General features: G+C 44.5%; 2 protein-coding genes across 7 annotated transcripts in view; one reads left to right on the top strand and one right to left on the bottom strand.

The window, feature by feature from the left end:
* LOC143282513 (long-chain fatty acid transport protein 6-like) overlaps positions 1-6,086 on the top strand; it is an 18,242-nt gene extending 12,156 nt beyond the window's left edge. The window contains exons 9-12 of the mRNA XM_076588177.1: positions 729-828; positions 2,014-2,224; positions 3,261-3,358; positions 5,691-6,086. Coding sequence (XP_076444292.1) covers positions 729-828; positions 2,014-2,224; positions 3,261-3,358; positions 5,691-6,001 — 720 coding nt within the window. The 3' untranslated portion in view covers positions 6,002-6,086. The remainder of the gene's footprint in view (positions 1-728; positions 829-2,013; positions 2,225-3,260; positions 3,359-5,690) is intronic.
* A 6,726-nt stretch (positions 6,087-12,812) lies between these two features.
* Positions 12,813-25,000, bottom strand: part of LOC143282119 (uncharacterized) — a 91,391-nt gene continuing 79,203 nt past the window's right edge. For all 6 annotated transcript variants that reach the window (XM_076587630.1, XM_076587633.1, XM_076587628.1 and 3 more), the window contains exon 3: positions 12,813-17,307. In XM_076587630.1, coding sequence (XP_076443745.1) covers positions 14,567-17,161 — 2,595 coding nt within the window. In that variant the 5' untranslated portion in view covers positions 17,162-17,307 and the 3' untranslated portion in view covers positions 12,813-14,566. The remainder of the gene's footprint in view (positions 17,308-25,000) is intronic.

Genomic DNA, 25,000 nt, shown 5'->3' with positions numbered 1-25,000 from the left:
TATATATATATATATATATATATATATATATATATATATATATATATTTATATATATATATGTGTGTGTGTGTGTGTGTGTGTGTGTGTGTGTGTGTGTGTGTGTGTGTGTGTGTGAAGTCAAGCCAAGTCAAGATTTTATTTCATGATGGTAAATTGAATAAGCAGCAATTGCTTTTTTACATCAAGCCATCAATGTACACACACACACACACACACACACACACACACACACACACACACACACACACACACACACACAATTCCAATATGTTATTTGCTGTTGCAGAAGGTTTGCTGCGTAGTCCAACAGGACATTTGTTATAGTTGTTTGATGTTGGCGTTTATAACGTTTCCATTTTCCCTAGCGTTGTCTCTCCCTATTCACCCTCCACACATACACACACTTTAACCCCCACCCCCTCCCACAACCCCTACCCCCACGGTTTTTTTTTGGGTTTTTTTTCCCGTCTAATATCACTTCAAGTGGAAAGACGTTAAACTGAAGACGAACGAACGAGACACAGACACAGACACACAGACACACACACACACACAGACACACACACACACACACACACACACACACACACACACACACAGACACACACACACACACACACACACACACACACACACAGAGCATGTCAAGCTCAAGCTGCCAACACTGACCAGGCCAGGCCACGTTTCATGGTTTCTGATGCCTTCCTGTCTGCCCCTCGCCCCCAGGAACGTCTGGACCCCAACCCCAAGGTGCTGGTCAAGTTTGACTACACCACAGCCTTGCCCATCCGGAACAGGAACGGCCGCTGCATCCGGGTAAAACCAGGTGGGTGGGTGTAAGGGAGGTTTCCTGTAGGACGTCCGACGTCCTGGGGTGGGGGGGGGGGGGGGGGGGTTTGGTTGCGTGAGCGAACTTAGCAACGCAAAGTTTGCTTAGAGTTAAGGATGTTCCTAACTCCATGGTAAATTCTGTACACTTAGGAGCTGGTCAGAGTTAAGACTGTTCCTTACTCTACGGTAAATTCCATACACCAAGGAACATACCTCTTAACTCTTAAGGACAACATTTATCGCTGCACACATCGCCTCGTGCAACCTGGTCCTGGTCATGACAGATGTCGTGCACATGATAAATCAGTGGGGACAGGAGGTGTGTGTGTGTGTGTTTGGGAGGGTGGGGGGGGTGTTGGGGGGGTGGGGGGGGGGGTTGGGGTGTTGGGGGGGAGGGTTGGGGGGGGGGGGGTGATGGGAAGGTTGGGCACGGGAGGTTTTGCTATGAAGCATCTGGTGAAAGGTTCTGTCTGTATAGTCATCGTCACCACCCACTCTCGATTTAGTGTGCTTGTTTATTGTCATTATTATTATTATTAGTAGTAGTAGTAGTAGTAGTAGTATCATCATTATTATTATTATCATTATCATTATTATTATCATCATATTCATGCATTTATTCGTTTGTTTATTTGCTTCTCTGTCTGTTAGCTGGCTATTACATAATTTCGAATACTTCAAACCCTGGGCATTTGATTTAAAAATAGCCATCATTGTTTCAAGCTCTATGATAGAACACACATTTAAAATCTGTGTGATCGCGTGAGTCAGTTTTCTTGTTGTTTGTTTGTTTGTTTGTTTTTTTTTTTTTTTTTCCGTTTCAAAATGTTGTATTGGTCGAACAGTCCTGCTCGAGATCTGATCTGATGGTCTGTTATGATTAAAGTGACGAACATAAAATAATTATACTGTGTGCGCTCTCCGTATCCCTCTTTCACTTAAATAAAGAACAGTTTATCAATTTTTATTGCTAAAAAATATATCATTGTATGCTTTAAAAAAATCCTTATTTAATGTAAGCATTCATAGCTGGACGTTATCGAAATATATTTATGTTTATATTTGTGTATGCTGAGCACGCCATAAGCTTGCAGACTGCAGTGTTGAATACATGTGTGCTTGCCAATGCTGGTGTCGGAATAGATAGATAATGATATACACTTTGGTTCACACCTGAAAGGGGAGCCGGGGCTGTTCCTGAGCAGAGTGCCCGACAACCTGGTGCAGAAGGGAGACCTCAGCGTGTACAAGGCGTCCAGAGAGGCCAACCAGAAGAAGTTGGTCCGGAACGTCTTCAAGGAAGGGGACCTCTACTTCAACTACGGGGACGTCTTTTACGTGGACAAGGACTACTTCGTATACTTCCATGACAGGATTGGCGACACCTTCAGGTGAGGTGCTTCTTTCTCCTTCTTCTGCTATTGCGTTTGTGTGAAGCAACTCCCACGTACACTCGTATATACCAATGGTTTTCCTTTTCGTGCAATACTGGTTTTAATCCGCCCTGTAGGCATCCATACTCTTCTTCTTCTTCGTTCGTGGGCTGCAACTCTCGCGTTCACTCGCATGTCCACGAGTGGGCTTTTACTTGTATGACCGTTTTTACCCCGCCGGATAGGCAGCCGTGCTGTTTTCGGAGGTATCCATACTCAGTTTTCGGAGGTGTGCACGCTTGGTCTGTTCTCGTTTCCATCACCCACTGAACACCGACATGGATAACGGGTGTTTAACGTGAGCATTGATCTTCTGCGTGCGTATGCACTCGGAGGGGGTTCAGGCAGGTCAGTACGTCTTTTGACGTGGGATCAGATATCGGGGAAAATCTCCACAATCAACTCACTTGGGCGCTATGACCGTGATTCGAACCCAAGACCCTCAGATTGACAGTCCATCTCTTTAACCACTCGGCTGTTGCGTCTGGTATTTGACATGGAACAAAACAAATCTGTAACCGAAGTCCGAAGTTACAAAACAGCAACAACAGAAAACAAACAACAACAACAAAAAAACAACAACAACAACAAACAACAACAACAAAAAACAACAAAACGCGTGTTTACATTATCACTGGAACAAGATTCAGGATTGTTCGTTCTTTAGTTTATCATCTTTTCGATCTGAGCGATATTAGGCGAATCAAGATCATGGGAATATAGTGTGTTCAGAACGTGTTGCCTTTGACTCAGTGAAGGCTGCATGGTGGAACACAAGACCAAATTCCGTAGATAATGGCTGTGATTTGTTGTGTACATGGATTCTCTGTTTTCTGTAGACTGGCTGATGTGCAGGTATGTGCGCGCGACACAGTGAGGCTCGAGTGTGTATGTGCATGTTGATGTTCGCCTGCATGTGCGCGCATGTCTCGTTCAAGTGCTCTGTGCGTGCACTGATGCATGCATGTCAGTGTTGGCATGATTCTGCATGCAGATGGAAAGGGGAGAACGTGTCCACGACAGAAGTGGCCAACATCCTCTCTGCTCCAGACTTCATCGACGATGCCAATGTGTACGGCGTCCAGGTCCCGGGTAACTGATCTTTGTTCTGACTGATGAATGAATACCACATGCGCAAGCCGGCGCACACACGCACACACACACGCGCGCACACACACGCACGCACGCACCACACACACACACACACACACACACACACACACACACACATTTTGATTGTAATCAAACAAGGTGTCTGACGGATATAATCATCCTAGGACAGTGGGGGGTGGGATGGGGAAAGGGTGGTAGGGATGGGAATCAAACTTTACACTGTGAAACCAGAGCGACCTCACGCAAAGCCTGGAAACGTGGAAACGAAAATTCCAGTGTTTATGTTGGATGTCCGAGATTAGAACTCACAACCTTTTAGGTGCGAAATGGGCGAGGTGCTCTGCCTCTTAGGCTGGACAGACACCCCTCTCTTCTACCTCACCCACACCCCAGAAAGCATATTTAGGATTAAACTTTCATGCCAGTCTTAAATAAAAGCTAATTTGTATTTGCACATTTCTTCTAACATTGCTGCTGTGTGCATTTGTCAAATGGTCGGCTTTAGTGTTTGAGGAAGTGTCTGGGTTTGTTCCAAAGTACCCGATTTATATACATGTGTGCCAGCTGAATCGGTGGCAATAAGCAGCATTGACTTGAAGTTGTGTACCTTGTTAACTCTTTCCATACGAACGGCGAAAGAGAAGACGTTAACAGCGTTTCACCCCAATTACCACCATCAAAATATTGCAAGCGGAAGGCTCTTATACTGAAGTGGTGAATGTTGACAAAGAATACCACAATTCTGACGACGGAAGCTAATGGTTGGGTCATTGAGAGAGTTAGCACTCTATGTTGGGGGAAGAGGTGGTGAATGGTTGTTGTGTCATGCACCAATGTAGACTCGTACCACACTCACGTCCCGGTTCTCCATTCCAAAACTTAAAAAAAAAACACCCAAAACCCCCCCAAAAAACCTACAACAACAACAACAACAACAAAAAACACACCAAAAAACCTCAGGACTAAGATGTTTCCCACAGGCGCTCATGCCCGCTGCCTGTCAGACTTACACACACATTCTGCTGGTCACCCGGTCTCCCCCTTTCCACAAAGCACCTGCATGCTCTGTGATTTCGTCTCTCCAGTGGTTGGAGCCAAAAGTGACCCATAGCTCTAAGAAGATGCCCAAGGTACTGTTTTCATCCTTCCTCAACACACTGTAGTACCCTCAGATTCAGTCTCAACAATACTATTATTCACAAAATAATGAACGTAAAATTTTCTGAAACTCTAACTTAAAGCAAAATTTATAAAAAAAACAAAAAAACAACTCTTAACAACTAGGCCAAGTTAGGTTGGTATACAAGAATAAAAAAGAAAGATATTCCTACACTTCTAATGGCGGGAAAATTAACAAAGGACGCTTACAACCCCTCATTTTAATTAGTTCTAGACATTCCAAGACATTATTCAACTTGGGTCTCCGATAGCTCAGAGGTATATGCCAAGTGGTCGAAGGGAGATAACCCAGACATTCCTGCTGCATATGAGAGGCCAATTTCTTGTCCTCTCACATCTACTATTTTTTTTTAGACAGATACACACAGTTGCTTCGGATGCCATGGACCGGACATTGATGGATGGCCATTTCCGGGGTTCTCCGGTGGCGCATGGTTTGGGTTTTTTTTTTTTGTTTGTTTGTTTTTTTGCATCAAATAACAGTTGGGCTGATTCAGATAAACCTATCAGCCGTTCAGGCTGCCCTCTCATGCCATGCCCTTAACTTTCCAAAGATTTCAGCCGGTTTCCATATTCACTCGTTTTCGACCAAAGAAATTATCACTGAATCATCACTCGAACCGTAGTTTTCTCGCTTCACTGAGTTTTGGATTCTGAACATGATAATCACACAACCTTGTTTATATATATATATATATCGGTTTATCGTCTAATCCGAATGAATATATATATATATATATATATATATATATATATATATATATATATATATATATATATATTCATTCGGATGAGACGATAAACCGAGGTCCCGTGCGAAGCACTGACTGGATGCACTGAGCGCATATAAAAGAACCCACTGCAAAAAGGGGCTGTCCCTGGCAAAATTATGTAGAAAAATGCACTTGGATAGGAAAACGAATAAAACTGCAGGCAGGAAAAAAAAAATGCAAAAAAATGGGTGGCGCTGTCAGTGTCTGAACGACGCGCTGTCCCTGTATGGGGAGAACAGCCCGAATTTCACACAGAGAAATCTGTTGTGACAAAAAGAGTAATACTGACATATATATATATATATATATATATATATATATGTGTGTGTGTGTGTGTGTGTGTGTGTGTGTGTGTGCAGGTCACGATGGACGTGCCTGCATGGTGGCCTTGACCCTCAGCACAGGGGAGAGAATGACGCCCGAACGATTGCAGCAGATGCACAGACTGTGCCAGGATGATCTCCCCTCCTACGCTCGCCCGCTCTTTCTGCGAGTCCTGACAGAAGCGGTGATGACGGGAACCTTCAAACAGCGCAAAGTGGAGCTCGTGCAGCAGGGTTACGACCTGACCAAGGTGAAGGACGACTTGTATTACTTGGACTCCAAGGCCAAGACCTACAGCCCCCTCACAGCTGAGGCGCTGGTGTCCTTTCTGCAGTCAAAGCTTTGAAAATGAATCATTTTAATTGAGATAAAAACTGATCAAAAAAAAAAGCCCTACTGAATGTGAATGCGAGTATCCTGGTTAATCGATGCTACATTTACTGATGTAAGCATTGGTGTTAAAAAAAAAAAAAAAAAAAAACGGAGACAAAAAAAGATTAGTTCCTTTGTACCTTTTTTTTTTTTGTTGTTGTCATATTTAACTGGACCAAAGGCTCTGATCTGTTATTTACATTATGCAGTCTAATAGTTAGCTGTAAGCAGCATTGGTTAGGATTGTGGGCCTTTGTTCTGACTTCTTTGAGCACTAGTCATTTTAATTCTTTCTTCTTGAAGAAAAAAAGTTTGTTGGACATTGAATCTATTTAGGTGAGGTGTGGTCATTAACTGGAGGTTAGTTAAGTCCTTTGATATCAAACACAACAACCAGCAGTCAGCTTAAAATATCTAATGAACATTGAGATAAGATAAGATAAGAATAACTTTATTATCTCCAACTGGAGAAATTTGGTCAGGTGCATTATCACAACATAGACAAGTAAACAACATGGGGACCATAACTGTAAAAGTCAACAACAGCTTTTACGAATATTGCGAAGATACAAATGTAAAAAAAAAATATATCACATACCCCGTTTCATACATACATCCACACACTGCAGGTAATAACTAGTATTCTTAATGTAAAAACAGAAAGAATTAAGAAACATTATTTGAATATAATTATAAACATAGTCTACTATACTAGTAGCACATTGATTATAATAGACAGATAAGATAATAAAGATAAATTGCGGAAAACTGCAACCAGATAATCAGCACACACCCGCACCCGCCACCCCCCCCCTCACCCACCCCACACACGCGGATTACTTGATTAAACAAGAGTAATAAACATATGTTCTCAAATAAAAGCATTTTACATATTCGCTTTTAAAAAAAACATTGCAAGTAATTATTACATCGTAATTATTAAACAGAAGGTTGATTCCGTTGATGGTGTGCGACTACATTGGAATCTTTCATAATCTTGACTATATATTTGATCGTTGATAACCGGGACCTTGAACTAGCAGAAGTTTATATTAACTCTCTCCATACGAACGGCGAAAGAGACGACGTTAACAGCGTTTCTCCCCAATTACCACCATCAAAATATTACAAGCGGAAGGCTCTTATACTGAAGAGGTGAATGTTGACAAAGAATATCACAATTTTGACGACGGAAGCTAAAGGTTGGGTCATTCAGACACCCACTGGACATCCGAGGGGTCTGTGTAGAGGAGAAAAGAGGACTGGCCGTACCGTGAGTGAATTAAGGAATGCTACGTCACTGGGGAAGAACAGCCCCTCGCTTTTTTCCCCGGTGGTGTCCGGTCGCAAACAGTCTCTCAGATTCTGCAAAAGGTCTCCTTTATATTTTGTGATGCATGTTCTGGGATCGGAGCGGACATGTGAAACTGAAGACATCGGGATTACTGTCAGATAAATTGTTATTGAACACAATACATGAACTGCGAACAAAAATGTCGCCTTTGTTCTCCGCTTTTCACTCCGCTATTCAGCGCAAAATAAATACCTTTCTTGTTTATTATTATTATTATCATTATTATTATTCACATTTGTTCAGTTTTCAGTATACAGACCACATCGCCTCGAATCTTTTTTTTTTTATTTTTTTTTAAACCAGGATCAAGAATTAAACATTATTTCTGGAATTAATAGGCCGGTAAATCTGGGTGGTAATCATGACACATATTTTGTACCATGACGACTCTCATGTTGTTATGGCCCTTTTCCCCTCCGAGTTCAGACATGTTAAGGAACTTGAACACGTGAAGTATCCAAACCCAGCATGTTTGTGACTGTCATTGGTATTCCAGGAAACTATGCTATGGGATTTAATCAGTATTCGCACTTTGCATGTCTTAACGAACAAATTCATTCTGAAAAAACAACAACAAAAACAACAAACAAACAAACAACCACCGTGGATTCAATACCAAGATGGTTAATTAAACGTGTGATACATCTGATGCTACGCAATCAGAAGACTTAGTCTACATATATATCCTATATATCTATATACTGGTATAGAAACCAATTGAAACGATGTCTTTCCATGTGCTCTGTTCAGAACACGGTTGAAATGGAGCCGTTCTGTTCAGACGGCGTTGAATACCAAAGGGCTGGAGTGCAATCTAGCTGTTGAGTGAAAGCATCCTGTGAGTCTGTTGATGTAAAAGCAGAATTTTGTATTGTACGATTTCGATTATTCACATGAAGGTCGATATATATTCAGATGCTTTTTGTACAGTTACATGATCGCTTGTTCTTCTTCCTTCTTGTCTGTGTTGATAACATTAAATGCACAAGCATGAGTGTGTGTGTATGTGTGCTCACGTTGGAGTGAGTGGGTGGTTGGGTGTGCGTGCTGGCGTGCCAACTGGCGAGGGTGAAAATGACTCCTCCCCCCCCCCCCAACCCCCCCCCCTCCCCCAACCCCCATTCCCTTCGCTGTATCAGTACACCGCTTCACCCCGTACTGTTTTACCTGTACATTCCAAATAGCCTGAAGCTGTACAGCATGCACGTGCGACCATGCAAACTCACCAGTAATCCACGTGATTCTAGTCATATACTGAAACAAAGATACATGGGGGACAAACAAGTACACAGGAAAACGGTTCGAAAGGTTATCTCAGTTAATCCGAGTTCCATTTTGGATGTTTAAAACTTAGTGTCTGGAACTGTTTGGCAGCAATTTAGGATCAGTGCGACGCATGGCAACAGGGAGTAAAAAACATGTTTTGTTTTTAAAAGGGGGGTCACGGCAGTGCAAGAGAGACCAAAATGATAATTGTTCATGATTTGGGTTTCTGATGGATTTTGATTTTGAACATATCTTCTATCATATGCTTAAGTTTTTCCACTGTAAAGATGTCTTTAACAATGAAAAAACTGCCAATAAAGATTGCTTGCTTAATCACGAAAGTGTTTATTTTGTTCAATTTCGACGCAAGTCGTCAAGTTTCTGGTCTTGACAGCATACCTTGGACTTGCTCAATGATGAGTAAACCTAAAACCATGAGACTTTGAACGATTGTTTTATGACATGTTATTGAAGTTTTGTCACGAGTATGTATGAAAACATTGCATGGGTTTTAATTCATAGCAGTTCCAATCTTTTTAACCATTGTAAATTTTGAGTATTTCGCAATACCCAAAATTTCAAAAATTCATAAAAAGTACAATAATTGAAGAATCAACTCAATCTCACGTGAGAATGAAGATAATGTCATTGTGTATCAAGTCCACATAACACAACGTGTCTGCATGCACCACATGGACCACAAACCCGATTTCTTTGATACATTGTTTGGCGGCCATTTTGATTTGTTTCCATAGCAACGAGTATTCACAGAAATCTAAGAACACTTTTTTTGTGATCCACAAGTGATGATACACCTACCAGACAAGAAAAAAGAGATATAGTCGTAGAGAGAAAAAAAAAGTCGTTATTTGACTGTAGTGTCTGGCCTTTGTTTGGAACGATTCAGCACAGATATTGAAAATACAATCACTGAAAAACGTAGGGCCTGCACGCTGTCTTGGACTCGCTTGTCTCTCCTTAATCTGTCTGCACACTTCCCCCCGCCATCCTGTTGGGCAAGGGGCACCTGTTTGCTTCACATGTTGATTGCTGAAATGAGCAACAGGAAAAGTGGAACCCTTGACATCCAAGGAAAGCATTCTATGTGAAAGAATGATGAGGCTAGGAGAATGGATGATTGACTGACTAACAATAAAGAGTTGTGACTTCTTTCCGTTACACGACCAACATCGACTTGCCGATGACTCTGTCGTGGTTCATGCATGCTGGGTATTTTCGTGTCTCCATAACCCACCGAACACTGCCATGGGTTAGAGGACCTTTAACGTGCGTATTTGATCTTCTGCGTGCGTATACACACGAAGGGGATTCAGGCACAAAGCAGGTCTGCACATATGTTGACCTGGGAGATCGGAAAAATCTCCACTCTTTACCATTCAGGCGCCGTTTCCGAGACTCGAACCCAGGACCCTCGGATTGAAAGTCCAACGCTTAAACCACTTGGCTATTGCGCCCTGGCTATTGACTGTGCTAGCTGAATCGGCAGCAGCATAAGCAGCATTGACTTTAAGTTGTGTACCTTGTGTAGAGAGAGAGAGAGAGAGAGAGAGAGAGAGAGTTACAACTCTTTATTGTTTGTAAAGATTTCCATGGTTTTGTCGAAGTTCAGCCAGCCCAAAGACTTCGTTCAGAGAAGAAAGTTGGAGTTGACAAGGCCCTCGTCCCAGTCAGCTGCACAAATGATACACGCAGATGTTCAGAAATGGTGAATTGACGTGTGGGTTGACGGCACAGGTTTCTTGTTCAAAGCAGCTGCAGGAAAAAAACAACAAAAACAACAACAACAAAACAACAAAAAACAGTGTCGTGATAATGCCTATTTTTGGTTGACAGCGGGAGACAGATCCCTTATTATTAGGGATGAGATAATTTGCATAATCGGTGGCTGTCATTTCACAATGGCAGTCTCCTCTGCCCCCCAGTTCTTCCCCGACCTTCACAATGATACCCCCCCCCCACCTCTCTCTCTCTCGCGGAAGACAACGCACCCCCCCCCCCCCCCCTCCAAACCCAACCCCCCTCTCTTGTGCAATATGCAGACGTCGTTGTACGATGAAATTTGTTCAATAATCCTTCTTTTTCTGTCTGTCTTTTTTCCAGCATGTCAGTTTTCTCCCTTTGTGTCTGCCTTGCCTCCCGCACTGCAAAATTATTGACTGAGCTCCGCATGCGCGCGAGCGTGTGTGATTTTATTGTATCCTGTTCCTATGCATTTGTCATATTCTCTTTTTGTGAAGCGCACAGAACTCTGAACCATCATTCTAGAAAAGCGCTATAGAAACGTTGCATGATTACCATTGTTTTACTTTTACATTTCCCCCAATATTTCTCCGACCACCCCTGTCCTCTCACTCTGTCGGTGTGTGATCTACCCCCCACCCCCACATACCCCTCCCATCGCACCCCAAACTTCTTTCTGGTGACACTAACAAAACCAGTTTCCGTCAATCACATGTGGCTAAGGTTTGGCTCACTGATGGTAAAACTGCGACCTCGGCTTCAGGGGAGTATTTTCACTCTGAGAAGAGTCCTAACGTGTGGGTATAGAAACACTGACACAAACATCGAATATATTATTGAACTAAGCTGTTGGGGAAAAAAAACGTTTTACTCACTCGTGATGGAGATGTTTTACAAGGACTAGCATGGCTGTCTGGGAATTGTGTGCGCATGTGTGAGTCGTTTACAGTTTTGAAATATTTCTTTTGATTCATGTCTTTGACTATACGATTTTGGGGGGCTTTTCGTCTAATACTAACACTAATATTTTCGTATCAGTACAGAGAATGATCTCTTTAACACAGACACACACAGGTACGAGGTTGGGGGGAGGGGCTGGGGGGGCGGGGGTGGGGTGGGGGGCAAGGGGCACACGTACACACACACACATAGGAGGGGAGAGTTCGAGAGAGCGCCGGAGACACACACACACACACAGACACACACAATGACAGACATACGCTGCACTGGATCTGTAAATCATGGATCTCTCGCCACAATTATTATAATTGTGACCCAGCGTAGGGAGTTATGACGAGTATTTCAAAAGGTCAACATGATCATTTTCACGATAAAAGAAACAAACTAAAACTGACTTGACAGAAACCGAGTAATTACCACCAATAATTAAAGAACAATATCCGGCGCTGAAGTGGTATGATAGCAGAGAAAGCTCCACATGTTTGTTTCAGTTTCTCACGGAGGCGGCATTGCGTTCGGACAAATCCATATATGCTACACTACATCTGCTAGGTAGATGCCTGACCAGCAGGATAACCCAACGAGCTTAGTCAGTTCTTGAGTGCATGCATCTATAATTATTTGTGTGCCTATCCGAGTGGATTTCTTCTGCAGAATTTTGCCAAGAGGACAACGCTTTCATTGATGTGGGTTCGTTTTCAGTGCACAAAGTATGTGCTGCACACGGGACCTCGGTTTATCCTCCCATCCGAATGATTGGATATTCAGCTGATTTTCCAGTCAAACTTGCCGCGAGAAAGAGCGACAGCGGGATACAAACCCAGATTCTCACAGATTCTTTGTACTGGCAGATGAACGACTTGAATTTACCATTCTGCCACCGTCCTCCAAAATATCGCAATGGTAAAACAGGCACGAAGACACAGCGCTACAATGGTCACAGATGTACATCCCCTTTCCCACACTCCACACACACACGCCCCACGAGCACACGTACATGATACTTCACCTATACCCCTCACAATCAGACAGTCGTAATGGCAAAACATGCGGAAAGAACAGGCTTCACACACACCATCACAGACACCGTTGTTGTATTATCAATATTGTAACCTTTGCAAAGGAAAAAAAAACAAACCATGAACGCAACAAGAGCTGAAGCAATCAAAAAATAAAGATTGACTTCTCCAACAATTGTATCACGAGAAGAAAAGAAAAATCAACAATGTCAGACTCCATCTTCTTCGGAAGCAAAACTGGACAGGGAAGTAAAATGGAAGTACAATTGTCTCCTACGTTTGATAATATATCCTCCACGTAAAAATCAACAAATATCTCGAAACTGGAAACAATCTTTCAGTACTCATCAAATCGTTACAAAATCACACACACACACACACACACACACACACACACACACACACACACACACACCACACACACACCACATACACACACACACACCACACACACACACACAAACGCACACACACATCACGTCGTCAGCATATCAATAAATATATATGCTCAATTTTCACATTTTGGGTGTCACACTGGAAATTACATTTGATCACGAACTAAGGTGAGGTTTCGACTGTTAACACAAATTACACTCTCTGTGGGTAGAGACCAGCAAGAGGGAGAAGAACAATCACACAGTGAGCTTCATTAATCTCACAGTCTTCCCTCAGATGTGAAACACGGCTCATTCTCAACAGTTTACATTGACGCTTTTCCCCCCTTCGTCTGTTGATCCCAAATGCTCGAAATAGCCCAGCGGTAACTGGCGAGAGACCAGTGTCCACAAGCACACACAGCACGATGTATCACTCTCTGCTGTGCGCTTTTGTGAATGGGGAAACAGCAGGTCAGTTGGGATTGTGCTTGTGCGTGTGCGTGTGTGTGGATATGAAACTACTGAAAGACAGAAAGTGGAGGAGACGAAAAAGCGTTTGAGTAAGCCACAGAGAGAGAGAGAGAGAGAGAGAGAGAGAGAGAGAGAGAGACGGAGCACATGACATTCATGCACAATCAAACTTTTTAAACAGGCTTATTCTGGTCCACTAATACTTCTAAATGATGCAACCCGAATCTAAATTTATGCTCAAAGTATCATTATTCTTCATCAGGTATGCGCAGATTCAGCTACACACTCGCATCACTACAAAGTCGTAGATTACACACAACCGAAAGAAATGCTGAGGAAAACACATCAGCACTATCCATCATCGTTTGCATGCACACAAGTGGATGAATGTTCTGGGCTAGGTTGCTTAATTAAATGATCTTAGCAACGCTAAGTTTGCTTAGCGTTAAAAAAAAACCCATTTCCTAAGTGTATGGAATTAGCGCAGAAAAAAAAAATCTTTACGCGCCAAGCATACTTAGCGCTACTAAGATCGCTTTTGCGGGCAACCCCAGCACAGAGGAACACACCTGGTGCTACTCAAAGTCGTTTGCACGCGAGTCCAGTAAAACGGACAATCAGACTTGGTATCGTATCAGAAAAGCCCCCATTCAGAAGATAATCATGTCAAAGGGGGGACTGACTGCAGCTTCAGTTATGTTTGAGCTCTATGTCTCACCTTTCTCAGGTCATGGGGCAGATGGGCTACCTGTCCTCGCGGAAGGCACTTTCCAAGGATCACCTGATAGAATGAGGATGATGGCAGAAAGAAGCCCAGTTTAACGCAGTGCACTGGACCTGACAAGACTGAATTCCTGATCAGATCAAGTCCTGTGTGGTTTTAACCGAATACGATGATGATTGCGCCGGTCTTATGATAAACGCAAGGTACTTTAAAAAAAAAAAGGCCTTCAATAACCGCACAGCGATATGTAACCACCTGGACTGAAGGACGTTGTGTGATCTACCTTTGTATCTTGAGTTACCTGTGTGCAAAACTCACAGGTGTGCGATCGAAGCAGCGCTGCCTGAATTTGCGTGCCTTTATTGTGGTTGTAGGACTGTTACCAGATGTTATCATCATTTTCATGTATATTCCCTGAATTTCCCCCAAAACGGATAATAAAATGGGAGTCTGATGCTATGAATCCGTAGATATGTTTTCCTTTGCGAACCGATCGAAAAACAAAACAAAAACAAAACCGGAAACAAGGGGAAGTAACCACAGTGAACAGAACTGCCGTGTTTCTGACAGCTTTGTCGTTCTTGTTCTGCCGTCAGTGCTCTGGCTGTCACTCCAGGCTGGGACTGACTGCTCCTATCGCGTTCCCTTGCAGGGGAAGGGGCAAGAAACCGATATCATCAAAGTTCAGACTGACGTCATCGAAACCCGGGTTGGTGGTGGCCATTTCGGCCAAATTTTCGTTCAGGATGTCCGACGTGCACTCCGAAACGACGTCATCGGAGTCGATGTGCGTCATGGTGTAGGACGTCCACGTGTTGAGCTCCCGGTCGTATCTGGCACCTGGTGTGTCCTCCAGTGACGTCAGAGACTGCTCCAGAACATCACTTCCTGCGTCAGCATCAACGTCAGAAAAGTCACTGACTTCCACTTCGTTCGTCAGCTGCTCCAGGCGGGACTCCATAGCCTTCTCGTACTGACTGGTGTACACGCTTTGCACATCGCTCTCTGGTGATATTTCCTGCTCAGGTCGGACTTCAAACCCCCCCGAACAGATCGTGTCTGGCACAGAAGACGTTCTGTTCAGTTCTGGGATGGCTTCTGCGTTGTTCTTCTCAGAGCTGGAGTCTAAGGCGGAGCTTCTTCTCGGGTACTGGAAGTGCTGTTGAAGGAAGGGGGAGCTCAGCTCATCCAAGTCACTGTCCGAGGCACCTATGGAGGACAGTTCTTCACTGGGCCAGTGCGGCAAGGCTTTGCTGTGCGTGGTCCAGCCTAGGGAAGCGCCTCCTATACTTTGCTGGGCCCGAGGCAACGCCCCAGTGCACTTGGCGTCTTGAGGCGCACTGCAGGCGTTCTGAAGACCACGGTCCACACTCTGTCCCTGCTGACCCACACCGACACTTGGTGTCACAGCTTGAGACACACTCATAGCACTTGTCCGCACTGAAGACACGCTGCTGCAGGTCTCCACGAAAGTAAACACATCACAGTTTTCATCGTAGCTGCTATCACAAGGCTCCCCGTGTTCGGGAATTCTGGTAATGGCACCAGCATGTCGCTTCACTCTCACAGCGGCCTGAGAAAGTCTGGAGCGATCTTTCTGTGCCCTGCGAGCCTCGGGGCTGTGAGTGCCAAACTTCAACCTGTGCAGATCCTTCTGAGGGGACAAGGGATCGTAGGAGCGATTGATCCTAAACTGTTTGCGGTCGTTGGTTCTGGGCGCCGTGCTCTCCTCCAACAGGGCGGCGGACAGGGGGTGGTCGGTGAGGACCAGGTAGGACCAGTCCATCTGTGGGGTCAGGGAGTCCGCTGAGCCACCGTGATGCTCCATCTTTTCCTTCCAAGTCTTCAGACCTCTGTCAGGCAGACTGTCCGAGTCCTTCACCAGTGCAGGGTTGTCCTCCCTGTAGGCACTGAACAAGGTAGGGGCAGGGTTGGGAGGCGACTCCACAAGAATAAAGGGCATGGAAGGCTCTGGTGAATGTCCGCACGTGGCTGGCACTAAGGAAGGACCCAGGCTGTGTTCAAACGAAGCGTCGCTGAAAGCCCTGGGTCTCTGCTGGGCTCGGGACGTGTCTGCTGGTCTGAACTTGACACAGTGACTTTGTGCCACCTCGCTGTGTACTCGTGGAATCTGCTGTGGGGGACTGGAAGATTTGACGGCCATCCGGACTGCGCGACCGCCATCTCTGGATTTTCTTGATGACGATGTGGACTGTCGGTACGCTCCTCGGTCTGTGTCAAAACCTGAAGGGGATGACGCCACGGAAACTGGACTGTGGCAATACTGTGGATAGGAGTATCTATGAGATGGACTCTTCTGAACGTGATCACCCCTTCTGACATAGTCACGGTGGCCTGAACTGGCGTGGCACTGCTGGTCTGGATCAGTTTGCGTGCACGAGTTTGCTGATGTGACAGCCACTCTGTGTTCTGACAACGCCTTGTTATCAAAGTGTGACTGTCCGTGTCCTGAGCCGCAGCTGATGTCGATGGAATCCGTCACGGTGTCTATGTGCTGCACGAGCTGCCGCAAGTCCCCCACGATGCCGTGCAGGTCCCCAATGAGGGTCTCAATGCTGTTCACCATCCTCTTCGCCAAACGCCTCACCTCCTCTTCCTTGCATTTCCGGCCGCCGTGAGGAGGGGGGGTCATGTCTGAACCCTCTGTGCTGGGGTGTTGCGTCATGGTGCTCAGCCTGTGTCTGCTGCCCCGTCTGGGCTGTGACGTCACGTGGGGCAGCGTCATGTACCTGTCCCTTTGCTCACAGGACCTGTGAGCTGGGTGTGGCTCCCTCAGAAGGCTGGCGTGTTTCACGTCGTTGTCCAGCACTGGCGGCGTGGACGCTGGCGTGACGGAGTCGGCGTCTGGTTGACGTTTGAGCTGCGGACTGTCTGGCGGTCCGCCCCGTTCCATGCTGTGGCACTTCCTCTGCTCCGTGTACCCCGTGCCGCCGTCCGCGTGGTTGGGACGCTGTGCCCGGGGACTGGTGCCCGCGTGGGGCACGTCCCACACCCACACCCCCGCCTTGTAGGCCCCCGTGGCCGTGTCCTTGCCCGTGGGCACGCCATTGTGCGGCACGGCGCGGATCACGTCCACCACCTGCGGGTTGTTGGCGTCACGCCGCCGTGAATGCGATGACGTCACTCGAGAGAAGAACGCTCCAACCATCTTGTAGCATTTGTCCATGACGTCACTGGCCATGACCCGCAGGGAGAGGCTGAGAGGCCCTGTGTCTCGCTTGTCTCCCCTGCACTGCCGACACCCGCCTTGCCATGTCCCCGCGCTGCGGCGTGCCTGACCCTGCCCGCGTCCTCAGCGACAACTGGAGCTCCCACTGCCGGCAAGGTCTGCAAACAAACAAAACAAGAGAGGCAAGGCCTTCAAGACTCACTTGTGATACACTTAAAAAAAAAAAATCCAAGCTTTTTATGTACTGAGTAAAATTTCAAAATGTAATGTTTAAGATGAGAAAGATCAGTTTAAAGCAAATTAACTCCCTTAGCATTAATTACAGAGTAATTTCCCTTTTTTACTATCTGCACAAAAACGTTTGCAAAATAAATAAAACTTCCATGCTTAGCAAAAGAAGTTCCTGTTTGAACAAAAAATGATAATAATGACTGCTCTAGTTGTTGGGTCAGAATATCAGATCAAAGTGCCAAGTTTACAGAATACAAAAATTATAAATATAACAGTAAATGCAGTTTGCATATAATTAGGCTTCATTCTTTATTTTTTTGTGCCCATCCCAGAGGTGCAATATTGTTTTAAACAAGATGACTAGAAAGAACTGAATTTTTCCTATTTTTATGCCTAATTTGGTGTCAACTGACAAAGTAGTTGCAGAGAAAATGTCAATCTTAATGTTTACCACGGACACACAGACACACAGAGACAACCGAACACCGGGTTAAAACATAGACTCACTTTGTTTACACAAGTGAGTCAAAAAGAAAAAAAAGTGATGCCTTCGAATAACAGAAATTGAGGCAACATATCGAACTGAATATTCACCTGTTTCTCTTTTCTGTCTTTCTCTCTTTGCAGAGATGGGTGCAGGGGAGGAGTGAGTAAAATGACTACTCAGGGCAGGTCACGGCTGCGCGAGTGCAATGCTAGATAAAGGTGTACGTGAGTGTGTGTGTGTGTGTGTGTGTGTGAGAGAGAGAGAGAGAGAGACTGATATATTAGTATTTACACAGGAGAAAAAAAACAACAACATGAGTAATTAGCAAATTCATGGAAAGAATTATTTCCGTGATACCTAGATTAACCGGTTTGTTTAATACGCTGCTTCACTTTTGTATAATTTGGTCTGCATTCAAGATTTGAGATCTGAGCTTAAAGGCATAAAACAGGAACTTCGCAAAAAAAAAAAAAAACAAACAACAACAACAACAAAAACAAACAAACAAACAACCCCCCCCCCCCCCAAAAAAAAAAAAAGCAACAAAAAACAACCCTCTTTTCTGAAACTCACAAATTCCAGATTATGATTTTCGATATTGACGATATTCTGTAAATAACTAGAGCTTAAATTTTCATACTTTGGACACTAAAGAATAAAGTGAATTTCTGTTTCAAGTGAGTTACAACAAAATGGACAATTCCAGCTTTCTTGATTCCTTGAAGAACGGTATCTGTGAACATTAATTTGGGATACTCCCATCCTAAACTGAGCGAGGGTGTTACGATAATTTATGTGCTCATCCAAAACACATCCACGTATTTTTCTCTTCCAAAAGAAGTCCTGTATTGTTTATATACCGATTATCTTACACTATTTTCTAAGCGGTCATGCCAACGATAACAGAATGAGTTGTACAGTCTTTCTCTAAGTTCTTTGAAAAATAGTCCCTCCTGTCCACACCCAAATAACCACACTTGCTCAAATCCATTGTCACACAGAACATTTTGAATTTTGGTTGCCCAAGTGACAGTACCATTTTCATGCATTTTAAACATCATTTCTATAAGCTCTCTTTGAAAATAATTGTTCAGACTGCTTCAGTAATCGAAACCAATCTCTTATACATTTAATGACTGAATTAATCCATAATGGATACCTGCCTAGTTTCCCGTATACAATATCGTTTGGAGTCTTATCTGTCACATGCAGCGGACGTTTACAAGCACTGAGCTGAATCCTTTCTACCTGTTCATACCTATCAAATCCCCAAATTTCTGCTCCGTACAAGAAAACTGGAACAACCTGCGTATCAAACAGTTTAGAAAATATATCAGCTGAATTACAGTCTATTCTATAGAGTTTCTATTGTACTTCTCTTTGCTCTGACTGTGAGATCTTCCAGTACTGCTGTGTCGTGTTGAAATTGTTAGCTTTAAGTGTTTATATGAATTAACTATTTCCAGTTTTTTTTTCATCTAAATACCATTTCCCCCTTGGTCCTAGGAACCCACCCTTCCTAAACACTAACACCTTAGATCTGTCCATATTTAAAGCTAATCCCAGTCGATGCGAAGATTCTTGAAGATTATTTAGTTGGTTGGTAGATATGAGTGTAAGGTCATCGGCGAAAAGTAACAAAAATATGTCAATCTCCGCTGAGCTGAGGGAAAATCCATGTTTATCTTTTATAGTTATTTCGTTTGCCAATTCATTAATCAAAATGTTGAATAGTGTCGGGCTCATAATGTAACCTCGTTTCAAACCTTGCAGACAGCAAATGTATCAGAAAACCCACTCCTACTCATCATACATGACAGTACTGTTAAGTACATTGCTTGGATTATACGTGACATTTTCCCACTTAATCCTGATTTCGTAAGCACTGCTACTAGTATGTGTCTGTTTACAGTGTCGTATGCTTTCTGAAGTCAATGAAAGCAACATACAATTTTGTGTTTTTAGAGAAATGTTTTTCAATGCCAGCATGAAGAGTGAAAATGTGATCCATGGCTGAACATCCCTAACGAAAGCCTGCTTGTGCTTCGTTTAACTCACTCAGTACGGCCAGTCCTCTCTTCTCCTCTACACAGACCCCTCGGATGTCCAGTGGGTGTCTGAATGACCCAACCTTTAGCTTCCGTTGTCAGAATTGTGGTATTCTTTTTCAACATTCACGTCTTCAGTATAAGAACCTTCCGCTTGCAATATTTTGATGCTGGTAATTGGGGTGAAACGCTGTTAACGTCGTCTCTTTCGCCGTTCGTATGGAAAGAGTTAACACAGAACTGTTTTCAGTCCAGGGATACAGCCTATCATTGATAATTTTGGTAAACACTTGACTCACAACTCACTCTGTTTACGCATACCCAGATTCAATCACTCGACTGTTGGCCGCCGTTCTTTCTCTGTCTCTGGACCTTGCAGGTGGAATGAACTTCATCTTTCTCTTCGTCAGGTCTCCGCACTCAGCTCTTTCAAGTCTGGTCTTAAAACCCACCTCTTCCCAAAATAGCCTCCCTTCCCTGCCTTCAGTTTTTTTCCAGTTTTAGAGTTATGCATGCGTGTGAATGACTGGTGCGAAAGCTCTTTGATATGTCTCTGCACAAGATTCAACGCTATATAAATATAATAATAATAATAACAATACCAAGTAATGATACGCCTCGGCAGTTCTCTGAACTGTTGAAATCACTTTTTTGTGTGTACAATTACTGCTCCAGTCCATTCCTCTGGGAAGATATCTTCAACAAAGAGCTTATTAAAGTAAACTTTCAAGTAATGTATGATTTCTAGTTCTGCTATTTTCAACATTTCTGCTAATATACTGTCAGGTCCTGCTGACACAGAGAGAGAGAGAGAGAGAGAGAGAGAGAGAGAGAGAGAGATATATATTACAGATACTCATAGAGACAAAGACACGATGAGACATACAAAGAAACAGCGATGAGACAGCCAAGATGATTATACTGTACTCTTTACTGACACTACCACTGACGCAAAATAACGAACATCCGGAGAAGAACATTATCATTTCAAACACTTTCCCCTCTGCATTATTATCTTCACCAAACTATTCAGGCACAGGTGTCAGTTGCACGTAAATTCAGCCACACGGTCATCATGAATCCACCACTTCTAACACCCGTCTCACACCCTCCATCATGTCTCAGACTAACAACGCAGACCAAGCGCGTATGGCTCACATCATGCATTACATTCTGCTGGCGTTCTTCTCTTGAATACCATTTTTGTCAAAACCAAACGCCTAGGTCTTTTAGTGTAACAGAACAGCGATAGTATGCTACGTTTCCCTCAAACCGCCAGACGAAAGGTGCAGTGTTGTACTGCTCAACTGTCATGTTGGGGACAAAGCCGCTGTAATCCTTAACGCAACTGGCCCAAGGGCATCTCCGCACTGGGCAGTACAGCAGCTTATCTTGTGCGTGACGCCTCGCCTAATCTCCTGGGGTCAAGCAGTGCGCGTTTCGGAGCGAATCTTACTGACATGCACGCGCGTGCGTGCGTGCGTGCGTGTGTGTGTGTGTGTGTGTGTGTGCGTGTATGCGTGCGTGCGTGCGTGTGCATGCGCGCGCGCGTGTGTGTGTGTTAGTTAATGTTAGCGGCAGGAGCAATAGTAGCAGTAGTAGTAGTGGTAGTAGTAGTAGTAACAGCAGAAGCTGTAGTCTTGAACTTCACATCCTTCCACTATATATATATATATATATATATATATATATATATATATATATATATATGTGTGTGTGTGTGTGTGTGTGTGTGTGTGTGAATATGATGAGAAATCATTATGCACACGAAAATCTTCCCTAAAGCAGTGCAGTGATATTCCTTCTCAGTGTTTTTTCAAACTTTGCAAACATCTGTCAGGAATGATAGAAAGGAGGAGGAGACAGAGGAGGAGGAGGAGGAGGAGGAGGAAGAGGATGAACAGCAGCAGCAGCAGCAGCAGAAGAAAAAGAAGAAGAAGGCTAATACAAAATACATGGCTTTCTTCAATGTCTACCCACTCCACCCACCAACTCCGCCGCTCCCCCATCCATCTCCCTCACACGCCAACATGACAGATACATACAGGAACGCTGCGGCAGAGCACACACACACACACACACACACACACACACAGACGCACATACACACACACTAACACACACACACACACAAACACACTAACACACACACACTAACACACACACACACACACATACACGGGTTCACATCCCTTTTCTCGCATCGTCTCTCACATGTGATGTACATGCTTCTAGAAATTTCAAAGAAGCAGATAAAAAAAGAACAAAAAAAGAACCACAGACATCACGATTCTATACTTTTTTTTTTTTTTGTACTCTCTCTCTCTCTCTTTCTCCCCCCCCCCCTCTCTCTCTCTCTCTCTCTCTCTCTATCTTCTTGACATAAAGATTTCTGCCGCTTCTTGACATAAAGGTTTCTGCAGTAAGTAAGCCTCTGTCTTGAATGCGTAAAGCCAATCCGCTTGTGACAGTCTGTCAGCGTTACATTTGGCGACATTACAGCTAGTTTTTAAATCTGTCAACTTTTTTTTGTTTGTTTGGATTTTTCTGTATTTTTTTCTCTTTTTTTTTTTTTTTTTTTTTTTTAACGACACTTCCTTGTCTGTCGTTCTGTGTCGTCTTTTTAAAGCTGATGTTTCTGACAGTGTTTTGACATTTAGAGGAGTGCATGCTAGGGGTTTCACGACACTCTGTGTGTGTGTGTGTGTGTGTGTGTGTGTGTGTGTGTGTGTGTGTGTGCGTGTGCGCGCGCGCCTGTTGGTATAAGTATTCGTGCGCGCGCGCGCGTGTGTGCATGCGTGTGTATGCGTGAAAGAGAGAGAAAGAGAGACAGAGCCAGACAGACAGACACACAGGCAAGGACAGAGCCTCGCGTGCTGGACAGCACAGAACATGGAGCTTCTTGTTGGAAGTCAGGACAGCACAGAACATGGAGCTTCTTGTTGGAAGTCAGGACAGCACAGAGCATGGAGCTTCTTGTTGGAAGTCAGGACAGACAGCACAGAACATGGAGCTTCTTGTTGGAAGTCAGGACAGACAGCACAGAACATGGAGCTTCTTGTTGGAAGTCAGGACAGACAGCACATGGAGCTTCTTGTTGGAAGTCAGGACAGACAACACAGAACATGGAGCTTCTTGTTGGAAGTCAGGACAGACAGCACATGGAGCTTCTTGTTGGAAGTCAGGACAGACAACACAGAACATGGAGCTTCTTGTTGGAAGTCAGGACAGCACAGAACATGGAGCTTCTTGTTGGAAGTCAGGACAGACAGCACAGAACATGGAGCTTCTTGTTGGAAGTCAGGACAGACAGCACAGAACATGGAGCTTCTTGTTGGAAGTCAGGACAGACAGCACAGAGCATGGAGCTTCTTGTTGGAAGTCAGGACAGCACAGAGCATGGAGCTTCTTGTTGGAAGTCAGGACAGCACAGAACATGGAGCTTCTTGTTGGAAGTCAGGAAACACAGCACAAAACATGGAGCTTCTTGTTGGAAGTCAAGACAGACAACACAAAACATGGAGCTTTTTTTTTTTTTTTTTTTTTTGCTGCCCCATCATCTGCACCGTTTCAGTGGCATTACTCTCACGCCGCTCATTTAGATTCCCCCATACACGGCCACACCCGGGTTCGTCCGTCGCAGTTCCAGCGTCGGCAGTCCACAGGGAACCATCGATGTTAGGTCGCCTGGAGGCCACACACCAGAGGAGACCCTGCACTGCTGCTGAGTCACTTCGGTGGTGTTCAGTGGTGCCTGTTCTGTTTTAACGTACTTAGAACACCACCTACTAAGCCCCCTACTAACGACAATAATGGCTTAGTTGCGGAGCCAGACTGAGTGAGCGTCTCTCCCAGAGTGGAGACCGCCACCACGTCCCTCAAACAACAGCCCCCCATGAATCTGCCGACACTGACGACATTGACAGGGCTCACCCCAAGCACGGAAATGGAGGGGCATCGAAACTGAGGTCACCATGAGAGCAGGGCATGAAAGGCCACAGACTTTGAGACTATTTTGTTTATACTGATGACGATGAAGGAGGAGGTGGATGACGATGATGATGACGATGCTGCTATGGAGGTCCATTTTGGTTTGGGACTGCGTGACAAGGCTGTACTCTACGCTTCCTGTCATAATGATATCCCGGCGTTAACCAGGCCCGAGAGATACAGACACTTGCAGTGTTGGTCAAGTAATTAGAGCAAAACACCCAAAGACGCATCCTTGAAGTGGATGACACTCGACTGTGTGGTCCCAGTCTCCCCATTTAAGCCCACAGCACACTCAACTCTGGGTAGGAGCCGGCCACGGGCCGAAAAACCCACCTCCGCTGGGATTCGAACCCGCGTCCTCCCAGCCGTCAGTCCGCGACGCTAACCACTTCGCCACGGCGGCTGGTAACATGGAGCTTCTTGTTGGAAACGTGGAGACAAAGAGATACGAAGGATGACTTTGTTGTAAGGTTTCTGCCCTTCAAAGACAGTTGACTGAAATCTGAGTTTCCTCCTCTTTCCAGCGTTTCATCGTCTGGAGAACTGAACTGACGGCCCCCAGTTTTTTTGTTTTTGTTTTCTGGCTTTGATTTTTTAACAAACTTTCTTTCGTAGTTCACTCCCCGGCTCTTCATTTCTTCTCTCTTCTTTTCTTTCTACATCTTTTTTTTTTCTCTTTTCTTTCTTTCCCTTTCTTTCTTCTTGCTGTCTTCCCATTTCATCCTTTCTTCCTCACCGGAAGATATCTCACACTGCTGCAGGTGTTGGTGTTTTTCCCTCTTCTACAGCGTCTGTTCTAACTTTGCCTCGTTCATGTGCGTTTTCGTGCGTGCATGCATCTGTACATGCGTGCGTCTGTGAGGTTAAGATTTCCGAGAGAGACAGAGACAGAGACAAAGAGAGAGAGAGAGACAGACAGACAGACAAACAGACACGGAGAGAGAAGAGAAATATATTTTTCAATTTGACTTTTTATCATTTGATACGACACGTCATTATAAACTATTTCTAGATGTGTTGATTACGCTCTGTGATTTAAAATCTTTATCATACTTTCCATCGTAAGTTTTATGGTACACGTGATAACTGAAA

Source organism: Babylonia areolata, chromosome 5 (assembly GCF_041734735.1).
Source record: "Babylonia areolata isolate BAREFJ2019XMU chromosome 5, ASM4173473v1, whole genome shotgun sequence".
Classification (NCBI taxonomy): Eukaryota; Metazoa; Mollusca; class Gastropoda; order Neogastropoda; family Buccinidae; genus Babylonia; species Babylonia areolata.
The sequence above is the reverse complement of the archived record's forward strand: the minus strand, read 5'-3'. Positions and strand labels throughout refer to the sequence as shown.